At 60.6% G+C, this 13460-nt stretch overlaps 1 protein-coding gene across 3 annotated transcripts; it reads left to right on the forward strand.

Annotated features, from left to right (window-relative positions):
- Nucleotides 1-262: 262 nt before the first annotated feature.
- On the forward strand, nucleotides 263-9898 carry PES1 (pescadillo ribosomal biogenesis factor 1). 3 transcript variants are annotated; one of them, XM_074606492.1, is made up of 16 exons: nucleotides 267-338; nucleotides 840-919; nucleotides 1516-1669; nucleotides 1768-1877; nucleotides 4762-4933; nucleotides 5171-5260; nucleotides 6195-6311; nucleotides 6478-6555; nucleotides 6971-7060; nucleotides 7267-7397; nucleotides 7534-7659; nucleotides 7832-8016; nucleotides 8139-8284; nucleotides 8582-8749; nucleotides 9204-9330; nucleotides 9415-9898. In XM_074606492.1, exons 1-15 carry the CDS (start codon nucleotides 315-317, stop codon nucleotides 9288-9290), a joined length of 1758 nt encoding a protein of 585 aa, XP_074462593.1. In that variant the 5' UTR covers nucleotides 267-314; the 3' UTR covers nucleotides 9291-9330; nucleotides 9415-9898. The 3 variants fall into 3 exon arrangements, with proteins under 3 accessions (XP_074462592.1, XP_074462593.1, XP_074462594.1); XM_074606493.1 differs by having other exon boundaries at nucleotides 269-338; nucleotides 730-919; XM_074606491.1 differs by having other exon boundaries at nucleotides 263-338; nucleotides 9204-9898.
- Nucleotides 9899-13460: the final 3562 nt, after the last annotated feature.

Raw genomic sequence — 13460 nt, forward strand, 5'->3', positions numbered from 1 at the left:
CACCCCCTCCCGCCGTGCCCCGCGCAGCCCCGTAATATCCCAGCGTGCCCCGCGCCTAAGGACCTCTCCCTCTAGGCCGCCGCGGGCTGCCCGCGGCGCGCCTGACCGAGCCCGGCCCCGCCGCCTGCGCACGCTGTCCGCCCTGCGCACCCTGCCCGCCCTGAGCACCCTGACCATCCTACTCGCTCTTCCCCCATGACCGTTGCGGGGCGGCCCCGTCCCCGGCGGGCCCGCGGGCCCCGGGCGCAGGCAGGCCGGGGGCAGGCCGGGGTCCTGCGGCGGGCCGGGAGCACGCGGGCGGCGGCGGCGGGGCCATGGGCGGGTTGGAGAAGAAGAAGGTACCGCGGGGTCCCCCGTTCCCACCCCCCCCGGCACCGGAGCCACCCCCTCCCCTTCCCCCGGCACGCTCCCGGTAGTCGCGTTCACACTCCCCGGTGTGCCCCTGCCCGTCCCCCGGTGCCCTCCCGTGTGGTGCCACCCCCCTTCTCCGGTGCTACCCCCCCCTCCCTCTGGTGCCCGTTCCCCAGCCGGTACCGGTGCCCACCCGTGCCGTGCTCTCTCACCCCTCCACCTCCGGTACCGGTGCCCGCCTGTGTTTGCTCCCCCCGCCTCTGGTGACACCCCTCGGTGCCCGTGACCGTTCACGTCGTGACACCCGGTGCCCGGTCTCTCTCTCCGCTCCCCCCAACCCGCCTCCCCGCCCGGTTCCCGTTTCTGCTCCCTGTCCAGCCCTAGGAGCGCCGGTGGTTCCGGGGCTGTCTCTCCCGGTGGGGGGGGGCTCCCCGAGGCTCCCCTCCCGGTGCCGAGCCCCCCCCCCCGACGCCCCCGTCTCTCCGCAGTACGAGCGGGGATCCGCCACCAACTACATCACCCGCAACCGGGCGCGGAAGAAGCTGCAGCTGAGCCTGCCCGACTTCAGGTGCGCCGGAACCCCCCCCGGGACCCCCTGAACCGCCCCGGGACCCCCCCTGAGCCCGCCCTGGGATCCCCGTGGACCACATGAACCTCTCTGGGACACCCCCTGAGCCCCCTCTGAATCCACCCCCTGGAGCCCTCCCTGGGACCCCCCTGCACCCCCTGACATTCCTCTGGGGACTCTGACCCCCCAGGGATGCCCCTGGACCCCCTTAAACCCGTCCTGAGACCCCCCCCTGGATCCCCTGACTCTCTCCCCTGGCGACCCTGACCCCCCTCACCCCAGGATGGCCCTGGACCCCACTGAACCCTCCCCCCTGCCCCCCAGGACCCCCTCTTGGACCTCCCCCGGCCCCCGCGTCCCCTGAACCCCCCAGGGGAGCAGCAGGGGATCGAGCCTGGGGTGGGCGTGGGGACTCCTTTTCCCTAGGGACCGCAGCGGCGTGACCTGCCTGTTCCAGGCTGCCAAGTTATGGGGCTTCCCTCCGCCAAGGGGTGGCAGCACCGGAGGGAACGGGGCCCCAGGGCGTCCCGCTTTGGGGTACACGGGTGCTGCGGCCTCCCCCCCCACCCCCGTCTCACCCTCCTCGCTGTTACCAGGCGCCTCTGCATCCTGAAGGGGATTTACCCCCACGAGCCCAAGCACAAGAAGAAGGTGAACAAAGGCTCCACCGCACCCAGGACCTTCTACCTCCTCAAGGATATCAAATTCCTCCTTCACGAGCCCATTGTCAACAAGTTCCGGGAGTATAAAGTAATTACCCTGCACAAGACCCCCCCGGGTGGTGCCTGAGGGGCTGCTCCAGGCTTGTCCTCCCCCACAGAGCCCCTGGCCTCCCTTTCCCTCCGCAGGTGTTTGTCCGGAAGCTCCGGAAGGCGTACGGGAAGAGTGAATGGAGCACCGTAGACCGACTGAAGGACAACAAGCCCACCTACAAGCTCGACCACATCGTGAAGGAGAGGTGAGCCCCTGGAGCCGGCCTTTTCTGGGAGGAACTTTCCCAGGAGCTGCCTGGACCTGTGGATCCTTGGCCGTGTCCATCCCTCTTTACGAATTCATGCGTATATTCTTGGGGGGGGGGGGGGGCGTTGATGGAAATCGGTGTTTCTGGGCTGGAGGAGGAGGCCGTAGCATGCTGCACGCTGGCTGTAGCAAAGCAGGAGTGAGCAGGGAGTGCCTGGCCCTCCTAGATGGCTCCAGGATCTCGAGGGAGATGCTGAGAGCTCTCCTCCTCTCCTCGAACAGTGTTTTCCTTGGAGGGAGGGCTGGTGGGGGGTGGATCGTGCCAACGGAGTTGGGGAATTTGGTGGCAATGGCAGAGGAGAGGACCCAGGAGGGAGGGACCGTGCTCTGGCAGGTCTCTTCGTTGTGCCGGCGGTGCCTGGGACCTCGCTGTGCTGGTGCAGGGAGGGGAGAGAGCAACGGGACTGAGGGACAGACGCTGCCCCGACGAGCTCGGTGCTCGGGAGCGGAGACGGCGGCTCCACCGCTGGTCGAGCCGTGAGGCCGTGTGGTCTCCCTCCGACCACAGCGTTCGAGTCCTACAGCTTTTGGCTGGGCCTCGTCCATCCGTCCGAGGAGTGCCATGTGCTGCACTGCAGGCCACGGGCCACGCTTGTCCTCGGCGGATCCAGGCTGGGATTCCCCAGCACTCGGTCCTTGCGGGTGCCCTAAAACCCGTTTACACCCAGCCTGCAATCAGGGGTGCTGCCATCCCCTCGCATAGGGACCTTCCTGGCTCCCCGGAGAGGCCTGGGCAACTGCTTGGAGGTCCCTGTGTGCCCACAGGCTCCCGAGTGCCCAGGGGGGACACGCCGTCCGTGTGGGTCACCACCTTTGGGGGACATGCAGCCCACAGTGCCCTCACGCGAGTTCTCCACCAGCCCCAGCAGCTTTCATAGAATCATAGGGTTGGAAGGGCCCTCTGGAGATCATCTAGTCCAACCCCCCTGCCAGAGCAGGGTCACCTAGAGCAGGTTACACAGGAACATGTCCAGGCGGGTTTTGAATGTCTCCAGAGTTGGAGACTCCACCACCTCTCTGGGCAGCCTGTTCCAGTGCTCTGTCACCCTCAGGGTAAAGAAGTTCCTCCTCATGTTTAGGTGGAACTTCCTATGTTCAAGTTTGTGCCCATTGCCTCTTGTCCTGTCCCCGGGCACCACTGAAAAGAGCCTGGCCCCATCCTCCTGACACCCACCCTTTAAGTATTTATAAGCATTGATAAGGTCCCCCCTCAGCCGTCTTTTTTCCAGACTGAAGAGACCCAAATCCCTCAGCCTTTCCTCATAAGAGAGGTGTTCCAGTCCCCCAATCATCTTTGTAGCCCTCTGCTGCACCCTTTCCAGCAGTTCCCTGTCCCTCTTGAACCGGGGAGCCCAGAACTGGACACAGTACTCCAGGTGCGGCCTCACCAAGGCAGAGTAGAGGGGGAGGATGACCTCCCTCCACCTGCTGGCCACGCTCTTCTTGATGCATCCCAGGATGCCATTGGCCTTCTTGGCCACAAGGGCCCATTGCTGGCTCATGGTCATCCTGTTGTCCCCCAGGACTCCCAGGTCTCTTTCCACAGAGCTGCTCTCCAGCAGGTCAGCACCCAACCTGTACTGGTGCATGGGGTTGTTCCTTCCCAGGTGCAGCACCCTACACTTGCCCTTGTTGAACTTCATAAGGTTTCTCTCTGCCCAGATCTCCAACCTGTCCAGGTCTCTCTGTATGGCGGCACAGCCTTCCGGTGTGTCAGCCACCCCACCCAGCTTGGTGTCATCAGCAAACTTGCTGAGGGCGCACTCTATCCCCTCATCCAGGTCATTGATGAATATGTTGAAGAGGACTGGACCCAGTACTGACCCCTGGGGAACACCACTCGTCACTGGTCTCCAACTAGACTCTGTGCCCCTAATCACAACCCTCTGAGCTCTATCTTTCAACCAGTTTTCTATCCACCCCACTGTCCATTCATCTAACCCACACTTCCTAAGCTTCCCTATGAGGATGCTGTGGGAGACCGTGTCAAACGCCTTGCTTAAGTCAAGGTAGACCACATCTACCGCCCTCCCCTCATCTATCCATCTAGTCATGCCATCGTAGAAGGCTATCAGATTAGTCAGACATGATTTCCCCTTGGTGAATCCATGCTGAGTACTTCTGATAGCTTTCCTTTCCTCCACGTGCCTTGAGATGACACCCAGAACGAGCTGTTCCATCATCTTTCCAGGGATGGAGGTGAGGCTGACCGGCCTGTAGTTCCCCGGCTCCTCCTTCTTGCCTTTCTTGAAGACTGGAGTGACATTGGCTTTCCTCCAGTCCCCAGGCACCTCGCCTGTTCTCCAGGACTTTTCAAAGATGATGGAGAGCGGCCCAGCAATGACTTCCGCCAGCTCCCTCAGCACTCTCGGGTGCATCCCATCAGGGCCCATGGACTTGTGAATATCTAGATGATCTAATTGGTCCCTCACTCGCTCCTCCTCAACCCAAGGGAAGTCGTCTTCTTTCCCTGTTACTTTATTCAATGCCTGGGACTCCTGAGGGCTGGGCCGAGCAGAAAAGACCGAAGCAAAGAAGGCATTCAGTAACTCTGCCTTCTCCACATCCTCCGTCACCATGACTCCTGCCTCATTCAGCAGTGGGCCTACAACTTCTCTGGTCTTCCTTTTGCTTCCAATATACTTGTAGAAGCTCTTTTTGTTGTGCTTGATGTCCCTAGCCAGGTCTAATTCCAAGGCGGCCTTGGCTTTCCTTGTTTCATCCCTGCACGCTCTGGTGGCATTCTTGTAATCCTCCCAAGGGGGAGCTGGTGGGCGCTGGTGCTGGGTGTGATTCCCCCTTCTCCTCCCGCCCGGGCACAGGTACCCAACCTTCATAGACGCGCTGCGGGACCTGGACGATGCCCTCTCCATGTGCTTCCTCTTCTCTACCTTCCCGAGGACGGGCAAATGCCACGTCCAGACCATCCAGCTCTGCCGGCGCCTGGCCGTGGAGTTCCTCAACTACGTCATCGCCTCCCGCTCCCTGCGCAAGGTGGGTGCTGAGGGAGGGAGGGAGCTGAGACCTTCCCTGCCCCGGGGCGGGAGGTGGAGGTGGGGGACTTGTGTCCCAGGAAGGCACAGGGCAGCTTCAGGTGGGGAACGAGTCCTGCCGGGCCGTCTGTGACGCTCCCATGATGAAACTGATGACAGGGGAAGGGTTAATGAGGACAAGCACAAGGAAGCACCCCTGGCCTTCCTCCCCCTGAGTCCTTTTGCTGTTCCCTGCCAGGTTTTCCTCTCCATCAAGGGCATCTACTACCAGGCCGAGGTGCTGGGGCAGCCCGTCACCTGGATCACCCCTTATACCTTCGCCCACGATGTGAGTACCTGGCCTGGCTGGGAAGGCGTGCGGGGACACGACCCTCTTCTAACCCCCGGGATGGCCGTACCCTGTGTCCCCTGTGCCTGGCTGTACCAGTCTCCCCGGTTCCTTATTTCCTCTTGTCAATTATTAAAATGGGCCTTAATCAGCAATTAAAGATTAACCTGCAGGAATGGGGCTTCTGGCACTTAAGGAAGAGCCAAGTCAGACCCTGCATGCTCTGCCAGGGTGGTTCTGCCATGTCCCCCGCACGGTCTGGGCAGGTGACAGGGCGAGGGGACAGCTGTGGGTGCCACCATGCCTGGACAGCCCCACGGCTGTGCTGCACCACACCTTGCCAAAATCCTTGGCACAAAGGAGTTCGCCATCACAGCAGTGTCCTCATTTCACTCCCGGGCTTTCTAGCGCCTGGCATAGTTGGGTTGAGGCTTTCCAGCTTTCGTGGCCTTTGGTACGTCCCCACGTCCCCCCTGCAGCATCTCCTCGGCCAGCATTCCCAGCCAGAACATTCCATGTTCTTCCCAGCCAGCATTCCTTCTCACTCCCTTCAGTTCTGGCTGTTGTGGGGCTGGCTGGGTCCCTGCCAGGTTTTGGCTCCTCGCCCTGCTCTTGTCTGGCTTTGCCATGGCCTGTGCAGCTCACCTGGAGGAGCAGAGTCCCTGGACAAGGCCACCAAGGTCCCTTTCCATGATGGGATGGACTGCTCCATCTGTCCGAGCAGATGCCTTCACAGAGGGGTGGCAGCAAGGCCCCGTGTAGCAGCCTGGAGAGCTCTCCCTGCCCAGGGTCTGGCGGTGGCCATGGATCTCCAGCCCTTGCTGTGAAGGGGACAGGATCCTCCTCCCTGTGCGGGTGGCATGGGACCCTGTCCCTGCAGAGGGAACTCTGGTCTTTTTGTCCCTGTGTCCTCACCCTTCCCGTGTGCCTGCAGCACCCCACAGACGTGGATTACCGTGTGATGGCCACCTTCACAGAGTTTTACACCACTCTCCTGGGCTTCGTCAACTTTCGCCTCTACCAGTCCCTCAACCTGCACTACCCCCCCAAGGTGAGGCCACTGCCTGCCCGCGGGGACGTGCCGTGCTGGCCCCAGCCTGCTGGCACCACCCGGTGTGGGTGGTGGAAAGCGAGGACGTGTTGGAGTTGGGGGAGCAGGGGATGTTTGGGAGCTCTGGGTTTGGGAGCTGCCTCCCCACCTTTCTGTTTCTCTGCAGATCGATGGCCAGGCTGACGTTGAGCTGAAGCCTGCAGAGGGCAAGGACTACGCCATGGATTCCGAGAGCTACCTGGAGGTGAGGGACGCTGCCACCACCGTGGCCCGTGGGAGGACCCTGTGTGGCTGTGGTGGCCTGACCACAGACCCCCTCCTGGCGTGGGGCACTCGTGTGGGGGCTGAGGAGCAGGGCCTGATCCCTGCCTGCTGGAGGGGGCTGGTCCCAAACTCCTTGCCCCTTCCTGCTGGCCAAGGGAGGAGCTTGTGCTTGGCCTCAGGGGCCACTGGCCTCCCTCCTGCATGGCGGGGACCCTCCAAAGCCCCGTGCTGGGCACTGCAGGGTGGGACAGTACATGGAGGAGGCTGAATGTGTGTCTGGTCCTGGGAGAAAGTCTTTTGACCTCTTGCTCTGAGAAATGGCCTCCTCCTTCCTCTGTGAGGCTGCCCCTTTTCCCATCCCCCGGTGACGCCTTCTCTGTCTCCTCCCACTGCAGAGACTGTCGGCTCTGAGCGCCAGCCTGGCCCGTGTGGTGGCACCGACCCACGAGGACGAGGTGGAGATGGATGAGTTCCCCGTGGAGGGGGTAAGAGCCTGGTGGGGACGCTTAGCCCTGGCTTTGGGTGATGCTGTCTGCAGTATGCCTTATGGCCGGTCACAGGCTGGCAGGGCCTGGTGTGGTGCTGGGAGGGACTGGCAGGAGGATGAGGACCCTCCGAGAGCCCTCCCTGCAGAAAGGGTCTTGGCAGGGGCTGTTCATGGGGAGGAGGCTGAATGCTTTGCTCTGAGCAGGAGACCGCGGAGCAGATGGATGCGAGGAAGAAGGAGCAGGAGGCCCTGGAGAAGCACAAAAAGCTCTTTGAAGGGTTGCGCTTCTTCCTCAACAGGGAGGTGCCTCGAGAGCCACTGGCCTTCATCATCCGGTACGTGATGGGCAGGCTGCCCTCTCCCAGCCTCTCTCCTGGGACTGTCGAGGCCGATCTGCCTGATTTCCCGTGGGCGAGATGGCCCCGAGGGCCCCTCTTGCCTGCCTGACTCCTCGGTGGGCTTTGCTGGCAGGTGCTTTGGTGGCCAGGTCTCCTGGGACAAGTCCCTGTGCATCGGTGCCACCTATGACGTGAGTGACCCCTCCATCACCCACCAGATTGTTGACCGGCCCCGGGTGGGGAAGCAGATTGTTGGCAGGTGGGTGAGGCAGGTGGCCTGTCCCCAGAATGGCCACCTGGGCTAGTGGGTGTCCCTGGCAAGCAGTGGGGCAGCCTGTCACATCCTGCTCTGCTGCTGCCTTGAACCCCCATGGGCTCCAGAGCCTGGGGTGGGAGGAAAGAGCCTGAGCCCGGGTCCCTCTGCCCCACAGGTATTACCTGCAACCTCAGTGGGTCTTCGACTCCGTGAATGCCAAGCTGTGCCTCCCTGTGGCTGACTATTTCCCTGGCGTGCTGCTGCCCCCGCATCTCTCGCCCTTCGTGACGGAGCAGGAAGGAGACTACATCCCTCCGGAGAAGCTGAAGCTGCTGGCCATGCAGAGGGGCGAGAACCCAGGTGATGCGAGGCTCCGAGGTCGGAGTGGTTGAGGAGCCGGGCCGCGCTGCTGCCTCGGCAGGGCCGTACCCACTCCAGGGCCAGCGACTGCTCTCCTGTTGGTAACGGTGGTCTCTCTGCAGATGAAGAGAGTGAGGAGGAGGAGGAAGAGGAGGAGGAAGAGGAGGATGACAATGACAAAGAGGAGGAGGAGGAGGAAGATGAGTCTGAGAAGGAAGAGGAGATGAAGTTAAAGAAGATGGAAGAGCAGAAGACTCAGAGCAACAAGGTACGGTTCCCGGCAGCGGAGTGGGAGCCCCAGGAGGAGGCAGCTCCGGTGAGCTCTGTCCCTGCTGGGGCTCTGCTCGCTGTGGGGCGGCCCGGCTCAGTCCCTGCTGTGGCCACCACGCTTCTGGGTCCTGGACCCATATTCACGAGCTACAGCTCCCAGTCACACTCAGGACCTGTCTTCTGGTCCAGAGGGTGCTGCGGCTCTTCCGTGGCCCCCAGTGAATGGTGTGGAGACATCTATCCCTGGGGAAGGGTAGTGGGCATCCGGGGTCCTGAGCTCTCTGGCTCCCGGCAGGCGCTTCCCGTGAAGGTGACAGCTGGCAAGCTGCGGCTGGAGGACAAGCAGCGCCTGGAGCAGGAGCAGCAAAGCGAGGAGAAGCGTCTGGCCATCATGATGATGAAGAAAAGGGAGAAATATCTCTACAAGAAGATCATGTTTGGCAAGAAGCGCAAAGTCCGAGAGGTACGAGCTTACTGTGGGCTACAGACCCTTGCCTGGATCCTGGTGCTAGCTGTTCCCAAATTGGCTTGCAGCTATGGATGGCTAAAGCCAGGTCTGTCCCCAGCTCAGGGGAGAGGGAGCAGCCTCTGCTTCCGATGCTGTGCCAGCTCTGGGCTGCTCCTTCTGCTCCTCTCTGTACCTAGTGCGGGCACCGAGCGAAGGTGGGCAAGGGTGAAGCTTTACGAGCTTCTTCCCCGGCATCACCTGGCTGCAGTCTCCACCCTGGCAGGGCAGAGCTCCTCCTGCTCCCTGGGGGCCGTGGCTTGTGCTCAGCAAACGAAGTTGCCCCCCCTCTCTGTGGCCCGGGTGCAGGCAGCAGCAGATGGGTCCATTCCCCCGCCTGCAGCTGGAGGGTTTGGTGGGACCCTGGTGGCTGCAGACAGGCTGACTCCGTATCTCGGGGGTTTCTCCGCAGGCAAACAAACTCGCTGCGAAGAGGAAAGCCCACGACACTGCCGTGAAGGAGGAGAAAAAGAAAAACAAGAAGGCGCGACGAGCGTGACGGGGCCTGGGGACTCCCCGCGGGGGGCCGGCGGTGCCCTGTGGGTACCATCACATTTGGGTGAAAAACCCTCAGCTTTGCTCTTGGGACAGAAATGCTGAATTAAAACCTTTCTCGTCTGTAGATATATTTCCCGCTGTGCCTTTCCCGGGGATCCCTTGGCTCTCCTGCCCCAGTGCTGCTGCCCGTCCTGGTCTGGGCCACAGGATCGGTGTCAGGAGGACTGTCCTCTTCATGCTGGTGCCACCCCTGCTTCCTGAGCTGCAGGGGTAGCAAGCGAGGAAGAGGAGGCCAGGGAGAGCTCTGGGTTCTTGTGGGTCCCTCCGCGATTGTTCCTTTTGAATTTGCACAGCCCTGGGCGGAGGAACCAAACCCTTGTGGTGGAGCAGAAGCTCTTCTAGGGGCTGCCTGCCTCGGTGGGACATTGCAGCATGTTTTGGAGGCTTGGCACAAAATGGGGCTTTGCTCCCACCTTGGTGGAGAGGAGCCCATGGTAGAGGAGAGCCCATCCTCTGCCCAGCCTGGAGCTGCCTTCCAGCATCTGCATGGCAGGCCCTACTTCTCTTGTTTGTTTGTTGTTTTTTTTTAATTAAAAAGGTGATGCTTCTCGTGTGGCGTGTGTTGTCTGTCCCTTCTGGCTGTGGTGGGACTCAGTGCTCGGGCACAGTGGAGGAGGTGTGGATTGGTTCATCCAAGACACGTGTGGGGCTGGAGCTGGCTCCTCATCCTGCACGGGGTGTAGGTGCATCTGCTGGGAGGTGGAACAGAAGGGACAGAACCTGGGCCCTGCTGCAGGTGCCACGACCCGTGAGCGCTGTGGCTGTCACCTTGCTCCTCGTCGCCCTTTGCCTGTCCTCGTTCCCAGTGGCAGGTTTGGGTGGGGTGTGCTCCATCCCGCCTGGGTGCTGAGAGCCAACTCTTGAGTCCATTTTGTTCAACCTGGAAAGGAGCAGCCCCAGGCACCGGGACGTGCTGGGGGCTACTGGCCTGGAAAGCAGCTCTGTAGGAAAGGACCTGGAGGTCCTGTTGGCCACCAACATGACCATGAGCCACCAATGTGCCCTTGGGGCAAGGAGGGCTAATGGTGCTGCATGAAGAGTGTTGGAGGAGGTGGTCCTGCCCCCAGGCGCTGGTGAGGCCGCTCAGTAGAGTGCTGTGTCCAGCAATGGGCTCCCCAGTGCAAGAGGGACGTGGATATATTGGTGCAAGTCCAGGGAAGGGCCACCAAGATGATGCAGGGACTGGAGCATGTCACCTAGGAGGAAAGGCGGTGAGAGGTGGGACTGAAGAAGACAAGGTTCAGGGGGGATCTTATCAAGGGGTATAAATACCTGAAGGGAGGGTGGAGCCATGTTCTTCTCAGTGGTGCCCAGCACCAGGGCACAAAGCAATGGCCACAAACTGAGACCCAGGAGGTTCTGAACATCGAGAAACACTTCTTCACCATCAAGGTGACCAAGCGCTGGCGCAAGGTTGCCCAGAGAGGCAGTGGGGTCTCCGTCCATGCAGATATCATGACCAGGGAGGCTGAACCAGGGGACTTTCAGAGATACCTCGGGCCCCACTGGGACGCTGTTGGGTTGCCTGCAAAGGCGTGAGGCAAAGATTTTTGGTCCTTGCTGTCCGTCTCCCACCATCCTCCAGCAAGAGACTGGGGGGGCAATTTTTTGGGGGCTGAAGGAGCGGTTATTGTGGGACTCTTGGCTGAGATAAAGCAATGCATGGAGAAACTAGGGCTGCCCTGGCCGATGCCGGTGCCACCGACCCCTCAGATGCGCTCTGTGCGTCTGGACGATCAGTGGCCCTGGCATCGGCAGCATTATCCCCCCCACCTTTTCCCTAAATCCCATATTTTTCCCCTAAAACAGCCACCCCCACACACGTTTCCTCCCCAGGGCCTACGTGCGGCCTTCAGGCCGGTTTATGGCCATCCTCCTAGGAAGAGAAGGAGGGTAATGCTTGGTTTTGTACAGTATTTACGGGGCTTTTTTTTCCTTTTTCTGGTTCATTTTGGGGGTTGGGAAGGGGTGTTGCAGGGTGAGATGGCTCGCTGGGGGGGTTTTGCGGGGTTTTGGTGAACGTGGCCTCGTTGGGGGCGTGAAGGTTGTATCATCTCACGAGGCTGATGGGGACGCCATTGTCCCTGACCGTGGTGAAGGCTGTGATATCTCGTGGCGTTTGTCTGGGGACACCTTGTTCCCAGCTGTGGTGAAGGCTGTGGTATCTCATGGGGCTTTTCTGGGGACACCTTGTTCCCAGCTCTGGTGAAGGCTGTGTCACCTCACGGGGCCTTTTATGGGGACATCTTGTCACCATGGTGAAGGCCGTGTTGTTTCAGGGGGCTTTTCTGGGAACACACTTCTCCTCAGCTGTAGGGAAGGCTGCGTCATCTTGTGGGATTTCTAGGGGGATGACTTGTCTGTGGCCGTGGTGACGGTTGAGCCATCTTATGGGGCCTTTTATGGGGACACCTTGTCCCTGGCTGTGGTGAAGACTGTGGTATCTCATGAGGCTTTTGTGGGGACACCTTTTCTCCAGCTGTGGTGAAGACTATGGTATCTCATGAGGCTTTTGTGGGGACACCTTTTCTCCAGCTGTGGTGAGGGCTGTGGTATCTCATGGGGCTTTTATGGGGACACCTTGTCCCTGGCTGTGTTGAAGGCTGCGGTATCTCATGGGGCCTTTTATGGGGACACCTTCTCCGTGGCTGTGGTGAAGGCTGCGTCATCCTGTGGGATTTTTGGAGGACACCCTCTTTCCCAGCCCAGCCAAGGTGAAGGCTGTGCACCCTGTGGGGACACAGCTGTGGCCCGTGAACTCGTGTGAGCGCCGCCAGCCCGAGGGGGTCGGCAGCCCCCAGCAGTGAGCGGGCAACGGCACGGACAAGGAACTGGTTAACGGCCTGTCGTGCTTTCTCTATTTCCTTTTTTTTTCTTTCCCCTTTTCTTTTTTCTTTTTATTTTCTGTTTTATATTTTACTCTTTTTTACTCTTTTTTCCTCTTTTTCTCCTTTTCTCTTTTCTCTTTTTATTTTTTTTCTTTTTCTCCCTCTTTTTTTTTTCCTTTCCCCCCCCCCCTTCTTTTTCCCCGTTTTTTTTTTCCCTCTTCTTTTTCCCCTACTTTTATCTCCCTTTTTTTTTTTTCTTTTCCTTTGGGCAGTTGGGAGGATTTTTGCCTTTTTTTTTTTTTTTGCCCTTTTTTTTTCCCCTTCCTTGAATTCAGCTCTTGGAAAAGAAAGGCACTGGACGACTGGGGAGCTCCTGGGGCTGCACCCAGAGCCGGGCTTCCACCACGGGGTAGGAGACCCCAGATGCGTCTTCCCGCTCCCCCGGGGCTGCTGGACACACGCTCCCGGGCACCGGTGGCACCGCAGCCCAGTGAGGCTGCAGGATGGCGATGTCCCTGTGCCAGGTGGCAGATAAGGAGCAGGCGGTGCGACCGGCAGTCAGAGCCGGCCGCAGGCAGCAGCCCCACTGCCCAGCAGGGCGACCACAAACCAGTTGCGCCACCCTGATGGCCACCGGTTCCCCCTCTTTCGCCAGCGCTAATGACAGCTTTTCCACACGATAAAGGCGCCTGACACCGCGTTTGGCAGATGAGTGTCCGACGGGGCCAAGTCCGGGATGGGGTGTGCCACTGCGGTGCTGCTGCTGCCTGCCCCTCCGACCAGCCGCTCGTGCTCCTCACCAAACTCCTCTTGATCCCCAGATTTGGCGTGTGCTTCCTCGGCGGTCACGGTTTTCAGCGTGAGTCCTTCGTTTTTACATCCAAATACCGGAGGATTCGCTCTGCCCACTCCCAAGTGGGCGGACGGTGAACATCGGGTGGGGGAAGTCGTGGTGGAGCCTTCCTGGGGGTGGTTTGCACCCCGTGGGATGCAGGAGACGGGGCGTCACGGCTCCCCAGCTCATTCAGGTCGCATCCCGAGGCTGCCGGCATCCCTTCCTTGAGCTGCTGCAACCCAGCCGCCACAGTCCTCTTCCCGCTGGAGACCCTTTGCAACGCCAGGCCAAAAAACAAGGGGAAAAACTGGCATTCGGAGAGGCAGCCTGTGGAGAGGGGGTGGGACGGCTCCTCGCCCCCGTGCCGCTGTTTCTAGGGTGAAGCCAGGTAAGGGGATGGAAAGGCGAGCGCCAGGAGCAGGCGGCAGCGCCAGGGGTGTTATACAAC

Source organism: Larus michahellis, chromosome 13, assembly GCF_964199755.1.
Source record: "Larus michahellis chromosome 13, bLarMic1.1, whole genome shotgun sequence".
NCBI classification, from domain to species: domain Eukaryota; kingdom Metazoa; phylum Chordata; class Aves; order Charadriiformes; family Laridae; genus Larus; species Larus michahellis.

Excerpts from the sequence above, each read along its gene's own strand:
- PES1 (XM_074606491.1), top strand. The coding sequence starts at position 315 with ATGGGCGGGTTGGAGAAGAAGAAG. Across the intron at positions 920-1,515 it reads CTGAGCCTGCCCGACTTCAG|GCGCCTCTGCATCCTGAAGG; the intron begins GTGCGCCGGAAC and ends CGCTGTTACCAG. Across the intron at positions 7,660-7,831 it reads GGGAAGCAGATTGTTGGCAG|GTATTACCTGCAACCTCAGT; the intron begins GTGGGTGAGGCA and ends TCTGCCCCACAG.